We start from the raw sequence: 21,463 nt of genomic DNA, 5'->3' as shown, positions 1-21,463 counted from the left end.
AAAGTAACTGATTCTTGTTTTCTGAGTATCTCACCAAATCCTAATTTATTAGAAAGCATGAACAACAGTTTACTAAACTGATCAAAAAGGTACTATTCTATTCCACACAAGTTTACTCATCTTCTGCAAAATAACAAAAATTACTCCTTTTTTTACATGATAAGCTATATACCACTTCTCGTCAGAGGACTTCTACTTCTGCTACAGCTACTAATTTCTGTCTAATCAATTCATATCTTTAAGATTCAACCAAAATAATAATTCTTATTCCATACTAAAATTTACCATTTTCTTCTCCCGTTGTTTTTCGTTTATCTTCAGGTGAAACATGGACTAGCTGCAGAATGAGAGGTCTCCGAGTGATAATACCAGTGCCTCTGGGAAGCAGGTCCCTCCCCACTAGGCTTTCTAGCACTGAGCTCTTTCCACTGCTCTGAAAACAAAATATACAAGAGCAACATGAGTTTATTAACAGATTTTCTTTCTTTCTTTTTTTTTTTTTCAGAGACAGAGAGAGGGATAGATAGGAACAGACAGAAATGGAGAGAGATAAGAAACATCAATCATTAGTTTTTCGTTGAGACACCTTAGTTGTTCATTGATTGCTTTCTTTCTCATATGTGCCTTGACCATGGGGCTACAGCAGACTGAGTAACCCCTTGCTCGAGCCATTGACCTTGGGTCCAAGCTGGTGAGCTTTGCTCAAACCAGATGAGCCCGCGCTCAAGCTAGCGACCTTGGGGTCTCGAACCTGGGTCCTCCGTATCCCAGTCCGATGCTCTATCCACTGCGCCACCGCCTCAATAGATTTTCTTATAACTCAGTAAGACTATACGAACACAGCAACATATACAAAATTATCTTAATAAAGATGGTTGCCGAGACTTTTAAAGGAAAACAGTTCTTTTCTATAATATGATCTTTATTTCTTTAAAATAAAAAAAAATCCTGCCTGACCAGGCAGTGGCACAGTGGATAGAAACCCTGAGGTTGCTGGCTTGAGCCTAGATTCATTCAGCTTGAGCGTGGGGGGGGGGGGGGGGGGTGTCGGGGTGTCACTGTCACTGGCTTGAGTGTAGGATCATAGACATGACTGCATGGTCACTGGCTTGAGCCCAAAGGTCATTGGCTTGAGCAAAGAGTCACTCACTCACTCTGCTGTAGCGCTCCCCCACCACCCTACCAAGGCACATATGAGAAAGCAATCAATGAACAACTAAGGAGACTAAGCAGCCACAATGAAGAATTGATGCTTCTCATCTCTCTCCCTTCCTGTCTGTCTGTCCCTGTCTGTCCTTCTCTCTGTCTCTGTCATACACACAAATAAAGTCCCACTCTCCCATAATTTTCCTACCTTTTTGACAGTCTTCTTACTAGGTTTTCAAAACCTCTATAATATTGGTATATATAAAATTATACCTATAATATGTAGATATTTTACTTTAAATGGGGTAGCACTATATATATTTTTCTCTAGCCTGCTTTTATTTTAATATAACAATAAGGGATATCATTCTATATCAAGATATTAACTTCTGTGTATAACAGTTAAATAGTATTCTACTGTGTATAAATCAAACCCCAAATGATGAACACAAATGGCTTCTGCACTATTAACAGTGCTTCAAATTATCAATATATTCTTTGTACATACAACCTTCCTCACTTCTCCAATTACCTCATTAGATTTATTTCATTTAATGAAATTGCTGTGACTGAAGATCATACAGATTTTGAGCATTCACAGGTAGTGCCAGGCCGCACACAACATGGCAGGCACCAAGCTGTATTTCCTGTTAAATCTGTTACATCTCCATCAGCAATGGGCATTATCACTGTTTTGCATCTTTGCTACTCTGATAGATCAAACACTGGCAGCTTATCTAAATTTGCACTCCTTTATTATTCAAGTCAAGCATCATTTTGTTTAAGGGCTTTCAATATTTCTCCAGTAATTCGCTTGTTTAAATGCTGGCATATTATATGTTTCTTATTAGTTCTATAAAGCTCTTTATCCTTGTATTTAATTTTTTGTTGTTTTCAGTATTTCCTCAAACTTATTTTGAAAATTTCAAAGCCATAAAAGAGTTGCAAGAATATTAGTGACTACCCATATACCTTAACAAAGATGCACTAATTATTAACATTTTGACAGACTTTCCCTTACACACACATACATTTTTCTTTTGCTGTCCCATTTGACAATTTTATATATGACACTTCATCTCTAAATATTGAGGTATATCTCTAAGAACAAGGACATTCTTCCATATAACCACAATTCAATGATCACACTCAAAAAATCTAATATCGACAAAATACAGCAGATCCTTGAATAATGTCATTTGGTTATAACATTGATGATGTAATACAGGAACTTACGCTCGATTATATCAATTAGCCTATGGTAAAAACCGATTTCATTATATGTCATTTTCTTAATGTCACACATCCTATAAGTGACACTGAGAACTTATTGTTCTAATGGTAGAAAAATCAAACACTATATAAACCCTTTGTTTGTATTATACATGTTAAATATTCATAGTATTTATGTTTTTCTTAACTTTGTAATTAATGTTTTTCTTACTGTATATTTTCTTAGTAGCCAAAAACAGTACATCTTTTAGCTTTATATTTTCTATAAATGCAAAATTCTAAACTCATCTTTGTATCAGAAAGGGTCTACAGAAAGTACATGGCCCACTTAGGTTAACTTAAAGAGGGTTTATTTACAAGTGGACTATTTACAAAGCTGTCACTGAGGCCTAGGAGAATCACAAGGGGTAGTGCAAAAACCCAGGCAAGTAACAACAAAGCAGCTCTCTTCACCCATCGGCCCCCAAGGAAGGACTAGGAACCTACATACAGGGAGTGCGCCAGAGGAATAAATACCCGAACTTTAGTCTCCTTTCTCCAATTCTTGCCTGGGCTCCCCATTTCCAAATCCAATCAGAAGCCAGAAGACACCAGGGCCCATTCATGTTGTCCAGAAAAGCCTCACTTAAGAGAAAACAGGATATGGAGGGTCATGTTGAAAATTACATTGCTTATCTAGTATTGCTAGGTTTTAGTAACCAGGCTTATCTTATTAAGTAAAATGGGTACTTTCCATCATTTATTTTCTGTGCTTTGAAATAATTTAAACAACAAAAATTTCCTGTTCTTTATGTGTTTGATAAACCTGTCCATAATAATCATCTAATGCTCCTGGGTTTTCTTTTAATTGGGGATGGGCGGTGAGAAGCATCAACTCCTAGTTGCCTTCACTGTAGTACTGCATTGATTGCTTTTCATGTGCCTTGACCCGGGCACGTCAGTGTCCCCTTGCTCAAGCCAGTGACCTTGGGCTTCTCACGCATAAAATGTCTGGGCTCAAGCTGGTGAGCTTTGGGATCATATGGAAAATCTGTGCTGAAAAGCCCACGCTCAGAGCCAGAGATCTCATGACTTCGAACCAGTGACCTCCGTGTTCAGGGTCAATACTTTGTCCATTGCACCACCATCAGTAAACGCTAGGCTTTCAAATTTACAGGCATAACTGCTTATAATGTTCTTAGAAATTGCTCGTTTATCTTATTTCTAATATTTTGTCTTTAAGTTCTTTTTTCTTTTCCTTTTATTTTTTTGACAGAGACAGGGACAGAAAGGGACGGATAGACAGGAAAGGAGAGAGATGCGAAGCATCAACTCTTCGTTGCAGTACCTTAGTTGTTCATTGATTGCTTTCTCATACGTGCCTTGACCAGGGGGCTACAGCAGAGCCAGTAACCCCTTGCTCAAGCCAGCGAATTTTGGGCTCAAGCTAGTGGCCATGTGGTTATGTCTATGATCCCATAATCAAACCGGCGAGTTTGTGCTCAAGTTGGTAAGCCCGTGCTCAAGCCAGATGAGCCCACACTCAGGACTGCAACCTCAGAATTTCGAACCTGGGTCTTCCGAGTGCCAGTCTGATGCTCTATCCACTGCGCCACCACCTGGTTGGGCTTTATGTTCTTTTTTCTGACCGAATTTTCCAATTGAGCGTTAAACTAATTTTATTGGTCATATCTATATTTTACTGATTTCATTTTGTAATTTTTTTGATAGGTGCATTTTTTTTCTTGGTTTTCTTTTTATTTTAAGTTTTTAATACTGTTAATTTCTTCTTCCTGGTTTTCTTCTTCTTTTTCTGGGATAGAGAAGTTAGTTATCTATTCTATTTTTTAAAAACTCCTGGAGTTGGAGTCAAGATGGTGCTGGAGTAGGCGGACGTACCAGCATCTACCTCCCAGAACCAAAGTGGATTACAAACTAATTTTATGAACTATCATCTGGAAAAACCAACTTTGGACTAAACTAAAAGGACTCTTCAACCAAGGAACACTGAAGAAGCCACACAGAGACTGATAGGAAAAGCGGAAACGCGGAAACGTGGAGAGGGCTGCCCAGCTCCTCAGAACGAACGGCAGCAGGGAGAGACTCGCGTGGCGGGAAGTGAGTTTAGCAGAGGGGAAAGTGTCCTGAGCCCCAGGAACAAAGCCCCAGCCTGCAGCCCCAGAGCCCAGAAGAGGTGTAAGGGCAGTATTTAGCTGGAAACAAGTCAGGATACTGTTTGTGAGAGAGTCTGATTTCTCAGACCCAGGATCCTTCTTAAAGGGACCGCGCAGAACATCTCTCTCAAAAACAATCACCTGGGGTTCCTGGGGACGGGGGGAGAGAGGAGAGGACCACAGTAACAAGAAGAGAGTGCAATCTAGGAGGCATAGGGAGAAACATTTTGGGAGATAGCCACCCTAACCCCTGGGACGAGTCACTCCCCAAAGCTGAGGTGAATATTTCCCCCGGAAACAGCAATACCAGCAAAGGGAAGCAGGAGAGCAGCCAAACAAGCTCCCCCGCAGCATTCAGAGCAGAGTCGCATAGAAGGAGGGAGCTTTCGGGTCTACATTAGTGAGTCTTAGGGTCCGAGCTGCAACGCCCCCACCCACACTGCTGAGGGCGCACTGGAGAGCGGGCGGCAGCAGGAGACAAAAGCGCGGTTCTGCTGGCAGGGGCGGAAGCCGGCTGGCCACCACTGGGCTCAGGTGTGAGCTCACTCTTGCCCAGCTGGGGAGAAGGGGGCGTGCAAAAGCGGTCAAGCTCAGCTGCCAGCAGCCTGTAATCCAGCCTCCGGGAGAAGGGCGGGAACCCCAGAAAGGGTAGAAACCAGCCCCGGAGCAAGGGCAGAGGAGCACAGCCCTGCCCCGCCTGTGCAACCCAGGCTTGCGGTCTGACTTGGTAGCCAGCTCCTCCCACGGGGGTGGAGCCAAAAGCCCAGAAGAGGCGGAGTTCCGCTATGGAGCTGAGCTTGGGCACGCAGCCCTGCCCTGCCCGGCGATAGAGCCAAGGTTAGCAGCTGTTCTTTGAGTGGGATCATCCTGCAAAGGCAGGGCGAAAGCTCGGAAACAGGCGGAGACCCGCAGCTGAGCAAAGGTGCTCGCCAGTGCCCTCAGGACCGAGCATAACGTCATACACGGGGGCAGGGAAAAGCCCAAGGCCACCAACCCTTGTGCACCTGAGCACGTGATCACAGCCACTCCCGTGAAGAGAAAATGCGGAGGCAGAGAAATACAACACAAATAAACCAAGAGAAATCCCCAGAAAAGGACCTAAGTGAATCAGATATAACCAAATTACCAGATGCAGAGTTTAAAATAACGATTGTTAGGATGCTCAAAGATATTAGAACAACCATAGATGGCCATTACGAAAACCTAAATAAAGAGATAACAAATATAAAAGAGGACATTGAAATAATAAAAAAGAATCAGACAGAAATGACAAATACAATATCTGAAATAAAGAATACAACGGAAGGAATTAAAAGCAGGATGGATGAAGCAGAGAATCGAATCAGTGAGTTAGAGGACACAAATAAAGGCACGGAAGCAGAGCAGAAAAAAGAAAAGAGACTCAAAAAGTCTGAGGAAACTCTAAGAGAGCTCTGTGACAACATGAAGAGAAATAACATCCGCATCATAGGGGTTCCTGAAGAAGAAGAGAAAGAACAAGGGATAGAGCCTTTGTTCAAACATATTATAGCGGAAAACTTCCCCCAATTAAGGCAGGAAAACATTTCACATGTTCAGGAAGCACAGAGAACTCCATTAAGGAGAAACCCAAAAAAACCAACACCAAGACACATCATAATTAAATTACCAAAGCTAAATGATAAAGAGAAAATATTAAAAGCTGCTAGAGAAAAAAAGACTATCACCTACAAAGGAGCCCCCGTAAGGATGACTTCTGACTTCTCAACAGAAACACTTGAGGCCAGAAGGGAATGGCAAGAAATATTCAAAGTAATGCAGAACAAGAACCTACAACCAAGACTACTTTATCCACCAAGGCTATCATTTAAAATTGAAGGAGAAATAAAAAGCTTTACAGACAAAAAAAAAACTCAAGGATTTCACTGCAACCAAACCAAGGCTGCAAGAAATGCTAAGGGACCTGTTGTAAACAGATCAAAGGAAAAAAAGAATATAGCAAAAGAGAAAAACAGTTTTAAAGAAAAAAAATGGCAATAAACAATTACATATCAGTAATATCCTTAAATGTTAATGGATTAAATGATCCGATCAAGAGACATAGGGTAGCTGCATGGATAAGAAAACAGGACCCATACATATGCTGTCTACAAGAGACACACCTTAAATCAAAAGATGCACACAGGCTGAAGATAAAAGGATGGAAAAAAATATTTCACGCAAATGGAAATGAAAAAAAAGCTGGGGTAGCAATACTTATATCAGACAAAGTGGACTTTGAAACAAAGACCATAGTTAGAGATAAAGAAGGTCACTACATAATGATAAAGGGAGCAATCCAAAAGGAAGATATAACCATTATAAATATCTACGCACCTAATATAGGAGCACCTAAATATATAAAGCAGACTTTGATGGACTTAAAGGGCGAGATCAACAGCAATACTATAATAGTAGGGGATTTCAATACCCCATTAACATCATTAGACAGATCCTCAAGAAAGAAAATTAACAAAGACACAGCAGACTTAAAGGACATATTAGATCAACTCGATTTAATAGATATCTTCAGAAACTTCCACCCTAAAACAGCAGAATATACATTCTTTTCAAGTGCTCATGGTACATTCTCTAGACTAGACCACATGTTAGGGCACAAAAGTGGTCTCAACAAATTTAAGAAGATTGAAATCATATCGAGCACTTTCTCTGATCACAATGGCATTAAACTAGAAATCAACCACAATAGAAAAATTGAAAAACTTTCAAACACTTGGAAACTAAATAGCACGTTATTAAACAACGAATGGGTTAACATTGAGATCAAAGAAGAAATTAAAAAATTCCTAGAAACAAACAATGTGCATACATCAACTCAAAATTTATGGGACACAGCAAAAGCAGTCCTGAGAGGGAAGTTTATAGCATTACAGGCACACCTCAAGAAGCTAGAAAAAGCTCAAATAAACAACTTAACCCTGCATCTTAAAGAACTAGAAAAAGAACAGCAAGTAAAGCCCAGAGCTAGTAGAAGGAAGGAAATAATAAAGATCAGAGCAGAAATAAATGACATAGAGGCTAAAGAAACAATACAGAGGATCAATGAAACCAGGAGCTGGTTCTTTGAAAAGGTAAACAAGATCGATGAACCTTTAACAAGACTCACCAAGAAAAAAAGAGAGAGGACTCAAATAAATAAAATTAGAAACGAGAGTGGAGAAATAACAACTGACACAACAGAAATACAAAATATTTTAAGAAAATACTATGAAGAACTGTACGCCAAAAAACTAGACAACCTAGATGAAATGGACAAATTCATTGAATCATATAATCTTCCAAAAATCAATCTGGAAGAATCAGAAAACCTAAACAGACCAATTACAACAAATGAGATTGAAACAGCTATCAAAAAACTCCCAACAAAGAAAAGTCCTGGGCCTGATGGCTTCACAAGTGAATTCTACCAAATATTCAAAGAAGAACTAACTCCTATCCTTCTCAAGCTATTTCAAAAAATTCAAGAGGAAGGAAGACTTCCAAACTCCTTTTATGAGGCGAGCATAATTCTGATTCCAAAACCAGGCAAAGACAACACAAAAAAAGAAAATTATAGGCCAATATCCCTGATGAACTTAGATGCAAAAATTCTCAACAAAATATTAGCAAACCAGATCCAGCAATATATGGAAAAAATCATACACCATGATCAAGTAGGATTTATTCTTGGGAGGCAAGGCTGGTACAATATTCGCAAATCAATCAATGTGATTCATCACATAAACAAAAGAAAGGAGAAAAACCACATGATAATTTCAATAGATGCAGAAAAAGCATTTGATAAAGTCCAGCACCCATTCATGATCAAAACTCTCAGCAAAGTGGGAATACAGGGAACATACCTCAACATGATAAAGGCCATCTATAACAAACCCACAGCCAACATCATACTCAATGGGCAAAAATTAAAAGCAATCCCCTTTAAGATCAAGGACAAGGCAGGGGTGCCCCCTTTCACCACTCTTATTCAACATAGTTCTGGAAGTCCTAGCCACAGCTATCAGACAAGAAAAAGAAATAAAAGGTATCCAAATTGGAAAAGAAGAAGTAAAACTATCATTATTTGCAGATGACATGATATTGTATATAGAAAACCCTAAAGTCTCAGTCAAAAAACTACTAGACCTGATAAATGAATTTGGCAAGGTGGCAGGATATAAAATCAATACTCAGAAATCAGAGGCATTTTTATACACTAATAATGAACTGTCAGAAAGAGAAATCAGGGAATCAATCCCCTTTACCATTGCAACCAAAAAAATAAAGTACCTAGAATAAATCTAACCAAGGAGATTAAAGACTTGTACTCGGAAAATTATAAAACATTGATAAAAGAAATCAGGGAAGATACGAATAAGTGGAGGCATATACCGTGCTCATGGTTAGGAAGAATAATCATTAAAATGTCTATATTACCCAAAGCAATTTATAAATTCAATGCAATACCCATTAAAATACCAATGACTTACTTCAAAGACATAGAACACATATTCCAAAAATTTATAGGGAACCAAAAAAGAACACGAATAGCCTCAGCAATCCTGAAAAGGAAGAAAAAAGCGGGAGGTATCACACTTCCAGATATCAAGTTATATTATAAGGCCATTGTACTCAAAACAGCATGGTACTGGCATAAGAATAGGCACATAGATCAATGGAACAGAACAGAGAACTCAGAAATAAACCCACAGCTCTATGGACAACTGATATTTGACAAAGGAGGTAAGACAATACAATAGAGTAAAGACAGCCTCTTCAACAAATGGTGTTGGGAAAACTGGACAGCTACCTGCAAAAAAATGAAACTAGACCACCAACTTACACCACTCACAAAAATAAACTCAAAATGGATAAAAGACTTGAATGTAAGCCGTGAAACCATAAGCATCTTAGAAGAAAACATAGGCAGTAAGCTCTCTGACATCTCTCGCAGCAATATATTTGCTGATTTGTCTCCACAGGCAAGTGAAATAAAAGACAGGATAAACAAATGGGACTTTATCAAACTAAAAAGCTTCTGCAGCACAGCTAAAGACAATAAGAACAGAATAAAAAGACAAACTACACAATGGGAGAATATATTTGACATAGCGTCTGATAGGGGGTTAATAACCAAAATTTATAAAGAACTTGTAAAACTTAATACCAGAAAGACAAACAATCCAATCCAAAAATGGGCAAAAGAAATGAATAGACACTTTTCCAAAGAGGACACACAGATGGCCAACAGGCATATGAAAAAATGTTCAACATCACTAATGATTTGAGAAATGCAAATTAAAACCACAATGAGATATCACCTCACACCAGTCAGAATGGCGCTCATCAATAAAACAACACAGAATAAGTGCTGGCGAGGATGTGGAGGAAAGGGAACCCTCCTGCACTGCTGGTGGGAATGCAGACTGGTGCAGCCACTGTGGAAAACAGTATGGAGATTCCTCAAGAAATTAAAAATCAAACTGCCTTTTGACCCAGCTATACCACTGTTAGGAATATACCCCAAGAACACCATAGCACTGTTTGAAAAGAAGAAATGCACCCCATGTTTATGGCAGCATTGTTCACAATAGCAAAGATTTGGAAACAGCCCAAGTGTCCATCAGAGGACGAGTGGATTAAAAAGCTTTGGTATATATATACTATGGAATACTACTCAGCCATAAGAAATGATGACATAGGATCTTTTACAACAACATGGATGGGCCTTGATAACATTATACTAAGTGAAAGAAGTAAATCAGAAAAAACTAAGAACTATATGTTTTCATACATAGGTGGGACATAAAGATGAGACTCAGAGACATGAACAACAGTGTTGGGGTTACAGGGTGGGGGGAGGAGAGGGTGGGGGTTGGGGGAGTGGAGGGGCACAAAGATCATGGCTTTTCAGCATTTGCCATATTCCCCCCTTAATCTATAGACAGACAGCAAATATCTACGTATGGTGTTCCCACTATAAAGACTGCTATCTTAGGGACAAATGCTGATAAACTATTTCAGCAGTTCCTCCTTCTTCAAAGACTTATATGTCAACATAGAGCTCCATGTTTCATAGGACATACGCTCACTACATGCTCCCTGGAGCTTTAGCACAAGGGAATGCCCCCCCTCCTTTTTTTTAGTATTTTTTCTTTTATTTATTTATTTTTTGTATTTTTCTGAGGATGGGGATGGGGAGGCAGTCAGACAGACTCTTGCATGCGCCTGACTGGGATCCACCTGGCATGCCTACCAGGGGGGAATGCTCTGCCCATCTGGGGTGTTGCTCTGTTACAACCGGAGCCATTCTAGCGACTGGGGCGGAGGCCATGGGGCCATCCTTAGTGCCCAGGGTGGCTTTGCTCCGGTGGAGCCTTGGCTGCGGGCAGGAGGAGAGAGACGAAGAGGAAGGAGAGGGGGAGGGGTGGAGAGGTAGATGGGCGCTTTTCCTGTGTGCTCTGGCCAGGAATCAAACCCGGGAATCCTGCACACCAGGCCAATGACTCCGACGGGTCTACCATATCATGCTTTTTACTTAAAAAAAAAAAAAAATTACATTTCTTTTGAATGCTGATGAACAGGAGACACCAAATCTTTTTCGCCTGCAAACTACTACCTTCTTTATTAGATCTAGCTAATAACACTGTTCTGTCTTTTTTCCAAATAGCTCCAGATATATGGAAAAGATTTATAGAGGCGGATGAGGATCCTCAAACCCCTCAGCGAGATCTTCTGAGAATGGCTTTTAAGATACCTAGAGGCAGAAAAAGCCCAATAGAGATCAGGGGAACTACCAGCTTTTAGGATACACCCTTAAAGGCTCCAATGTCCCAAAGGGGTCTCATAGGATGCCATCTGGGTCCTGCTTCAATAGTGGAAAGGAAGGTCATTGAGCTAAAGCCTGCCAGGCTTACACGCCTTTGCTGTGAGGAAACAGGGACACTGGAAGGTGGGCTTCCCCCTCGCTCCTCTAAGGGGGGGTTTCAGTCTCTTCCAGCCCTGCTCCAGCCACCTATGACCTAACCTTGCCCAGAAAGCTGGGGTTTGCCACGGAAGGCTGAAGGTGCCCAGGGCCGTCGGCCCCATCTACAACACTGTGGATGAGCCTAGGGTATTTCTTCCAAGAAGCAGGTAAACTGATCTCATTCACACAAGGGCCACTTAACTATGTTTTGCCTGAATAGTCTGGTTCTTTATTCTTCCCTCTAAAGATCTCTGTTGTGGGTGTTGATAGTCCTATTTTCTGCTGCTTTGCTTAATATATAGTGTTTCCTTTATCCCTCCTATCTCAATGCCCCACTCATATTTCAGGCTAGGACCTACTCCTAATTTAGAGCTCTCTTTCCTCCTTTTGCCAACTTGTATTATGAATTTACCTTTGCCACCCAGCTTAGTGTATCCCAAGGTTTTCTTTACCAGGCCACAGTCACAGAGCTCCAGGGAAAAGCAACCTGGTCTCAACTCTCCAGGCAGAGGAGAACAGAAGCTCCATATCCAAGTATGCTGCAAATGGCTTTTTCCAGTCTACCTGAATCATTACCAGCTAGAAGCAGCGGTCACTGGGACTTGGACATGAGCTGCAAAGTATAGAATGGTGACAACAACTCCAGTGCCATGCAGACTTTTCCTGGACTCCTGCTCCCTGTGACAGCTCCTAACAGACTGAACTGTAGTTGGGTTGCATTTTTCAGAGATTTGGCATGGTGATGGGGCCAACTTGGACTTGGTGAACATGTTAAGGACACTACTCTTTTAGGGATTCTTGCTGTATTGGCCAAGAGTTTGCTTAAAGGCTTTTAATCACTGTAAAAAAAAATAGAGGAATGGATGAAGAAGATGGGGCACATATACACCATGGTATACTATTCAGCTAGGAGAAATGATGACATCGGATCACTTACAGCGGAATGGTGGAGTCTTGGTAGCATTGTGCGGGGTGAAATAAGCGAATCAGAAAAAAACAGGAACTGCAGGATTCCATACATTGGTGGGACATAAAAGTGAGACTAAGAGGCATGGACAGGAGTGTGGTGGTTACAGGGGGTGGGGGGAGGGATGGAGGGAGAGGGGGAGTGGGAGGGGTACAGAGAGAACTGGATGGAGGGTGGCGGAGAATGATCTCTCTTCGGGTGATGGGTATGCAACAGAACTAAATGACAAGATAACCTGGAAATGTTTTCTTTGAATGTATGTACCCTGATTTATTGATGTCACCCCATTAAAATAAAATTTCATTTATTAAAAAAAAAAAAAAAAAAACTCCTGGAGTTAAATCTTTAGCTTGTTCTCTCTATCTGGCTACCAATACTTATCTCACCAACCTTATACACACTGATTTTATTGGTCATATCTGAGTCCTCTCTATCCTCTTTCTTCTGAGAATCATGGTTCTCAAGGACACAAGTTTATGACAGAATTATAACAACACAATTATTCATTTGCATTTTATTTCACATTACAGAGTCTCTGAATAAAACCAATACTATCACTACCAATATGATTACTGAAAAGTTTTTAAAAGTTTTTTGCATTGCCCTGGCCAGTGGTCCAGTAGACAAGAGTGCTCTCCAGGAGCGCTGATGTCACCAGCTCCATCCAGGGGCGCGGGCTTGTCCCGAGCTCACTGGTTCCAGCCTGTCAGGGCACATATGAGAAACAATCAATGGCACAAATAAGTGGAACACAAGTTGATGCTTCTCTCTCTCCCTCTTAAATGTTTTGCATATGATCCCACCATTCTCCCACCTCTTTTCAGAACATACTTTCTCCTTTTTAGTGGTAGTTCTATAAATATCTGTACAATGTTAACAGTCAGTCCTTATATTAATGTCTCTCTAGTCATTCTGATTCTCTGAAGCTCGTTCACTACAGATTCCTGAGGAAGGGCTAATGGGAACAATAGTCTTTAAGTTCTAGCATACTAATAACAATTTGTGACATTTACACTTGAAATTCAGTTTGGTTACAAAATCTTGGGCTCAAGTTTCTTGAGTATCTTAAATATGGAACTCCATATTAAATTGTATCCTCTCAAATTGTCTTCTTTCATAAATTGTTTTTCTTTTTTTGAGAGAGAGAGACAGGAAGGGAAAGAGATGAAAAGCATCAACTCGTAGTTGTGTCACGTTAGTTGTTCACTGGTTGCTTCTCATATGTGCCTTGACGGAGGGGGGGGTGTTTCAGCTGAACCAGTGACCCCCTGCTCAATCCAGCAACCTTGGGCTCAAGCCAGTGACCATGGATCATACTGATGATCCCATGCTCAAGCTGGTGAGCCCGCGCTTAAGCTAGCAACCTCGGGGTTTTGATACTGGGACCTCAGCATCCCAGGTCGACGCTGTATCCACTGAGTCACCACCAGTCAGGCTCTCAGAAATTGTTTTGTAGAAAAGTGTAATAAATAATCTGAATTTCCTTCCCTTACAAGAGACTTTTGCCCAAATGAAAGATTTTTATTTTTCCTCTAAAGCCCAATAATTTCACTAGACTATGTGTGTGGGTCTTTCTGTATGTGTTCTCAAGTATGTGCTGTACGCTTTCAAAATGGAGTTCCAAAATTAGTTTTTACTTCAGTTTAGTATCTGTTCCCTTGCAATACTTTTTTCTTATTAGGGGGCTCCTACTTTACATATGTTGGATCTCTGCCTAATTTCAATGTCAATTTCTATCAAATTTTCTGTACCTTTCCTATCCTTGTTATTTTTACTATTTCTCTCCTTACAATGTCTTTCTCTTACAATATTTTTTTTTGTATTTTTCTGAAGTTGGAAACGGAGGCAGCCAGACAGACTCCCTCATGAGCCTGACCAGGATCCACCCGGCATGCCCACCAGGGGGCGATACTCCGCCCATCTGGGGCACTGCTCTGTTGCAACCAGAGCCATTCTAGCGCCTGAGGCAAAAGCCATAGAACCATCCTCAGTGCCCAGGCCAACTTTGCTCCAATGGAGCCTTGGCTGCTGGAGGGGAAGAGAGAGACAGAGAGGAAGGAGAGGGGGAGAGGGGGAGAAGCAGATGGGCGCTTCTCCTGTGTGCCCTGGCCAGAATCGAACCCGGGACTCCTGCACGCCAGACCCACGCTCTACCACTGAGCCAACAGACCAGGGCCTCTCTTACAATATTATGTTTATCTGCTATGTGTTCCTTATAATTTATCATTCTAAAATAATATTTTTATTTCTGATACTTTATTCAGTTCTACCACTTAGGTTTAAAATGTTTCTTATACAAATTTGGTTTCTTTGAAATTCTATGTTCTAATTACAATGTCTTTTGTCTTGCCTTTTGTCTTACTATCTAATAATGTTCATCTATTTTGTGGACACTGTCTATAAGAATGCTATTCTGGGACTCATTTTTCTTTAAAAACTTTAATATTCGACAATAATCATTTCATATTGTTGATATTTAAATGAAATCCATTTTCATGAACTTTTAAAGGAGCCCTGGCCTAGTTATTCTAACTCCATACTCTAAAACAGGGGTTCCCAACCTGCGGCCCCCTTAGGTCATTTATCCGGCCCCCACCGCACTTCTGGAAGGGTACCTCTTTCATTGGTGGTCAGTGAGAGGAGCATAGTTCCCATTGAAATATTGGTCAGTTTGATTTAAATTTACTTGTTCTTTATTTTAAATATTGTATTTGTTCCCGTTTTGTTTTTTTACTTTAAAATGAGATACGTGCAGTGTGCATAGGAATTTGTTCATAGTTTTGTTTATAGTCCGGCCCTCCAACGGTCTGAGGGACAGTGAACTGGCCCCCTGTGTAAAAAGTTTGGGGACCCTGCTCTAAAATTTCCTCTTACTGTATTCTTAAAAGTACTTGAAAATATATTTCTTTGTTTTCTAAAATATCTTGGCTCTGTTTCTCCCCATTGCTTTTATCTGGACCTTCTCTTTCCTTTTTATTTTTTCAGAGAATGCTCAATTGTATTCTCAGTTCCTTTTCATTGTGAGGACTGGGGTCCTGGAAGAGAGCTTTGGTTGGTTAATTTTAAAAGTTTCATGAAGAAGCTTCAGGCCCTTAAGACTTTACAATAGACCTCTTTCACTAACCCATTATCAGTGTGTGCAAAACCCCTTCCAGTTTCAGCTGATATTTTTAAACTGGCCCGCTAAGCTTTCCAGTTATTGCCTTTTAGCTTTTTTTTCCCTTTTAGCTATTTTTTAATTCTCAGATTCACCTGATGTTCTATTGCTTCCTTCTTCTTTATACATAGATAATAATATACAGGGGTTGGAGCTCTTGGTGGTTTGCTCCCAACCTACTGGTATTTGAGGGTTTATGGAGAAAAATGGTCAACTAATTTTCTTGTAAAAGATTGTTCATGGGTTTTTGCTTTCCCTATCCTATTCTGTTGTTATGGGAAAGTCTCATACAGAGACCAGTAAACTATTCTACCACTGCTGTCATCTTCCCAGAACCCTTAATATGGACATTTAACCCACTTAGAAATACTGAGACTAATGTTTAGTCTTACATAAGATTTATTTTTACACTGAGTCATAAAAAGAAGTATTGATATATGCTACAAAATGGATTAACCTTAAAAACTTTATGCTCAGTGAAAAAAGTCACAAAAGACCACATATTATTTGTTCCTGTTTCTATGAAATGTCTGAAATAAGAAAGACTAAGTGGCTGCCTAGCACTGGAGGTAAAAGGGTGGGGGATTGACTGCTAATGGATAGAAGGTTTCTTTTATGGATAATGAAATAGTCTAAAACAGATTATGATGATGGTTACACTACTCTACAGATATGCTAAAAACCATTAAATTATATATTTCAAATGGATGAACTTTAGAGTACATAATAATATCTCAATAGAGCTGTTAAAAAATAAAATTAAGGAGAAAAAATAAATTCCAGATGAATTATAAACAAATGTGAAAAGGCATAACTATAAATTAGAGACTATAACAATGGTTTCACGACTTTAAGGTAAGGAATGATTCCTTAATATACAAATATACAAACTAGAGAAAAAGATTGATAATTTACAGTAAAATTAATATTTCTTTGATTCATATTTTTAAAAATTGGGAAATATTTGTAATCCATATAACTGACAAAAAATTAAGAATCAAATGTATAAAGTCTACGAATCATAAAAAAGATGAATAATAATAAATTATACACAAAGATATGACAAAACAGAACCACTAAGGCCAAAGACGTAAGATCTTCAAACTCATTAGTAACCAGAAGATGCAATAAAAAACACAACGAGATACCATAAATTAAAAAAATGTAACACCACCAAGTACAGATATAAACAAACATTTCTGTGTTGGTGGGAATGTAAATGGTAACAACCATTCTCGCAGAAAGTAGCAATGTCAAGTAAAAATGACAATATCTCCTATAGTCTAGTAACTCCACTTCTTGATACCTTAGAGCAGTAGTTCTCAAAGTGTGTGCCAGGGAGCACTGGTGTGCCCTAGAAGATTTCCAGGTGTGCCCTAGGGTATTCCAGAGAAATACGTACCTGTTGGGGACAAAAACACCAACAGGGTTTTTGGAGTTTAGATTTTTAGGGGACAGAGGTGTGGGGAATTGGCTGTAAACTGACAGTCTACCCAACCCCCCACCTCACTTGCCTGATTAGGTTGCAAAAGGCTGTTAAACTGTGGTGCTGGATTGTTTACACTACCCCCCATGTTTCCGGGTAAGACTGGAGGCAAGTTTCTTCTATCCTTTGTTTGGTGTAAAGTTAAGATGATATGTATGGTGGGGGTTTTCTGTACTTGGTAAAATTCTTGGGTTGCCTTGGAAACACAATCAGAGACCATTGATTTGCTAATGGCCTCACTCTGCCCTATAAATAAAGCAAGATGTGGTTTCCGGGCACACTTTGTTCTTGCCAGCAGCAATTACAGGGCCCTCCCAACCCCGTATTTTCTTAATTTCACACTGTTCCCACTCGAGACCTGGAATTACTAGCTGCACTGGTTCGCAGCATATGCCCAGATATAAAAATATAGTTACTCTAGCCTGACCTGTGATGGCGCAGTGGATAAAGCATCGAACCGGAAATGCTGAGGTCGCCGGTTCAAAACCCTGGGCTTGCCTGGTCAAGGCACATATGGGAGTTGATGCTTCCAGCTCCTCCCCCCTTCTCTCTCTCTCTCTCTCTGTCTCTGTCTCTCCCTCTCCTCTCTAAAATGAATAAATAAAAAAAATTTAAAAAAATATATATATATATAGTTACTCTATTATACCATTTCATTACGAAAATACCGCTTTTTGTTAATACATCATTATTATATTTATTATTAACATATCATTATATTATTTTTAGATAAATACACCCAAATGAAATGGATAGATTTCTCAAAAATAAGTGTGATATTGAACAATCCAATTCTGGAAGTGAGCAAAAGTTAAGTGTAAATAAAATATGACTTGAAGGCTGACAGGCAGAATTTAATTTATAGTATTTTCCATCACTTAACACTGAACAATACAATTGGAGTAGAAACCCATTCACGGAAGCTTCATGTGATTTTGGTTTAACATTAACAGAAGAATGGGCAGGTATATCCACCGATCATAAATTGATGATTAAACATAAGGAACTGTCTCTCGAAGCGTTTTGGACTTCTATAAAAGAATAATATATGGCAGTATCTTAAAAAGCTTTGAACATTTTACTACAGTTTTCAACACCCTATTTATGTGAATTAGGATTTTCTACCCTCAACACAATTAAGAGTAAAAAGAGAGGAGTTCTTCAATGTATTGACAAGGAAATGAGAGTTTGCCTTTCAAATATATGCCCAAACATTGAAGAAATCGCTAGGACACATCAGGCTCATGTTTCTCATAAACACAGGAATGGAAAAACTTAACACATTTGTGCCAGGACCTGCCGAATTTACTAAATATTACTAAGAATGTATTTATATATATAAAAAGATAACTTTTTTGTCGGTTTTTTATTTTTTAATCCCTCTTTTTTACGAATTCTAAAAAGCATAACTCAAAAAATTTAACATAAAAATGTTTTTTAATGTCAGAATAAATTTAATTTTGTCATTTATTTCATTTAATTACCATAAAAGCACGCTTGAACTTTATATTTTTTTCTTTAATATTTTACTTAATTATTATAACATATTTCTCAGGAATTTGTATATAGTGCGCCTACAATTATTTGTAGGATTTTAAATGCGCTCCGACTTCAAAAAGTTTGAGAACCATTGCCTTAGAGAAATTCTCCAACATGTACAATGAGGTATTTATAGGAATGTTCCTAATACCATTGTTTACTAAATTACTATAGAAATTGATGGGAAATACTCAAATGTTACTCAACAAGAAGATAAATTCTGACATACTCATATACGTAATGGGTTGTTATACAGCAGTATAACTGAGCAAACCAAGAATGTGTACAGATAAGTAAAAATCACATGTATGATTGTGTAAAAAAAACTACAGAGAAATGCATACTATTTGACACTACTTCAAGTTTATTTTTATTATTTATTTATTTATTTTAAGTGAGAGGGGAGATAAACAGACTCTTGCATGCACCCCAACTGGGATCCACCCGGCAACCAGCAACCCCATCTGAGGCCAAATGCTTGAATCAACTGAGCTATTTTTAGTGCCCGAGGCTGACACACTTGGACCAACTGAGCTATCCTGAGAGCTAGGACCAGCACTTGAACCAATCAAGGCACTGGTTACAAAAGGGGAAGAGAGAGAGAAGGAGGAGAGGTCGGGGAAAAGAAGCTAATGGTCATTTCTCATGTGACCTGACCAAGGATTGAACCCAGGACATCCGCATGCCCAGTCAACATGCTATATACTGAGCCAACCGGCCAGAACTTTTTTTTTTAAGGTTTTATTTATTGATTTTAGAGAGGGAGAGAGAAAGGGAGTGAGATTATACTTGCTTCACTTTAGTTGTGCATTGATTGCTTCTTGTATGTACCTTGACCAGGTAAGCCTAGGGTGACCTCAGTGCGTTCCAGGTCAACTCTCTATCCACTGTGTCACCACAGGTCAGGCAACACTACTTTGGGTTTATACCACATAAACCTATATATTAGTTAGGTGACAGACTAATGTACAATATATAAATATAATGATGTGCACAGGTACAATAAACACCACATCAGGAAAATGGTTCTCTCTCTATGGCAAGGAGGGAAATTCAACTGGGTAGTTAACATTTTATTTCTTAAACTGGGTGGTAGATACAATGGTGTTCATAGTATTTTTCCTTATACCTTGTTGACATTTTCAGTATTTCAAAATAATTTTTTAATGTTTCATATGTGGTACAGGATCTCCTTTGAAGAGATAATTTAAGAAGTTAAAACATTTGCCTCTTCCTTCCACACCTAAGCAGATACTTGGTACAGCCACGCAGCTAAGAGATACGTCACAGGTTAATTCCTGTGTCCAACTGTCCTCCTGCACAAGTGATCTGTAACAGCTTACGTGTCCAATTCTGCTGGAAAGTTCAAAGTACTACACTCAAGCTACAAACAGAACTGGAACCAATTCAGGTAATTTCAAATTTATTTCACATTATCTTATATAGGAAATAAAGGGGCAATAAAAAAACAAAACAAAACTTGTCCTCTTATTAATTTATGTTTCTCTGCATTTAAACAATGGTTGTAGTATGTATGTATACAGATTTTATAATCACCACTATTTTTCCTAGGAAAATTTTAAACATTTCTCCATTATGTTTATTTGTTCATGTTTTGCTTCTAATCTGTCATCACTTTACATTTTAAACATTTCTCTATGTCACATAACAGTTACTGTTCCAGATTGGAGGTCTGATACCAGTCTGGCTCTTTTCCTTTTAGGGAAACCTGTTTTTTCCTCCCTTTTCCTATTTTGACACAAATTGTTATGATTTCAGAAATAAACCAAGGCACGCCAGTTCTTTCAATATTTCTGCTCAGCAATTGGAATCTAAGGCTGTCATCCTTCAGCTCCAAAGAACTTTTGTTTATTCTTTGTCATCTGCTCCTAGTTTCCCCATCAACTATGGTAAAAATTTCGGCTCTCTGAACTTTTACAATCAAGTCTCTTATCTGTAATAAGTTTCATAGCATATGTTTCTGACCTACCTTTTAGAAGTTACTCAAGCTGTTTTTCTATTTCATAAATTATGTTTTCTGCAACTTCAGTGTGACTACTGCTGCCTGATCACATCAACTATGCCATTTATCCCTTCCTTCTTAAATGAGATATCTCACAAAGAATACTTTTTAAATTTCTCTCCTAAATTCTGTATTAACAGCATTTTGTTAAACTGATGACCTACTTTAGCTTCCTCCTTTATGGCTACTGATTTTCAGTTGTACATTGTTATGTTTCTCCATACTAGATTTTTTTTTTTAGATTTTTATTTATTGATTTTACAGGAAGAGGAGAGGGGAAGCGAGAAGTATCAACTCATAGTTGCTTCACTTTACTTGTTTATTGGTTGCTTGTCATATGTGCCTTGACCTGGCAAGTCCAGTTTCAAACCTGGGACCTCCGTGTTCCAGGTTGGTGCCCATTCCACTGCATCACCACAGGCCAGGCCATACTAGATGATTTTTAACAACTAGTTGCTTTGGACTTACAGTGTTACTCCAAAATTCATATGTTGAAGCCCTAACAACCTCCTCCCTTAAGAATATGTACCTCAAAACGTTTTTGGACATAGGCACTTTAAACAAATGATTAAGTTAAAAAGAGTTCAATAGGGTAGGTCTAATCCAGCCTGACCTACTGATGTCCTTACAAAAGAAGAAATTTGTACACACAGAGACACAGTAATGTAACACACAGAGAAACTACTACATGAGGACACAGCAAAAAGGCAGTCATCCATGTACAAGCGAAGAGAAGCCTCAAAAGGAACTGAACCTACCAACACCCTGATGTTG

At 39.1% G+C, this 21,463-nt stretch overlaps 1 protein-coding gene across 8 annotated transcripts in view; it reads right to left on the bottom strand.

Annotated features, from left to right (window-relative positions):
• Positions 1 to 21,463, bottom strand: part of DNM1L (dynamin 1 like) — a 72,806-nt gene that overhangs the window by 35,712 nt on the left and 15,631 nt on the right. For all 8 annotated transcript variants that reach the window (XM_066368929.1, XM_066368933.1, XM_066368931.1 and 5 more), the window contains exon 2: positions 286 to 433. In XM_066368929.1, coding sequence (XP_066225026.1) covers positions 286 to 433 — 148 coding nt within the window. The remainder of the gene's footprint in view (positions 1 to 285; positions 434 to 21,463) is intronic.

Source organism: Saccopteryx leptura, chromosome 2 (genome assembly GCF_036850995.1).
Source record: "Saccopteryx leptura isolate mSacLep1 chromosome 2, mSacLep1_pri_phased_curated, whole genome shotgun sequence".
Classification (NCBI taxonomy): domain Eukaryota; kingdom Metazoa; phylum Chordata; class Mammalia; order Chiroptera; family Emballonuridae; genus Saccopteryx; species Saccopteryx leptura.
Note: the sequence above shows the minus strand (reverse complement) of the source record. Positions and strands in the feature narration are given on the sequence as shown.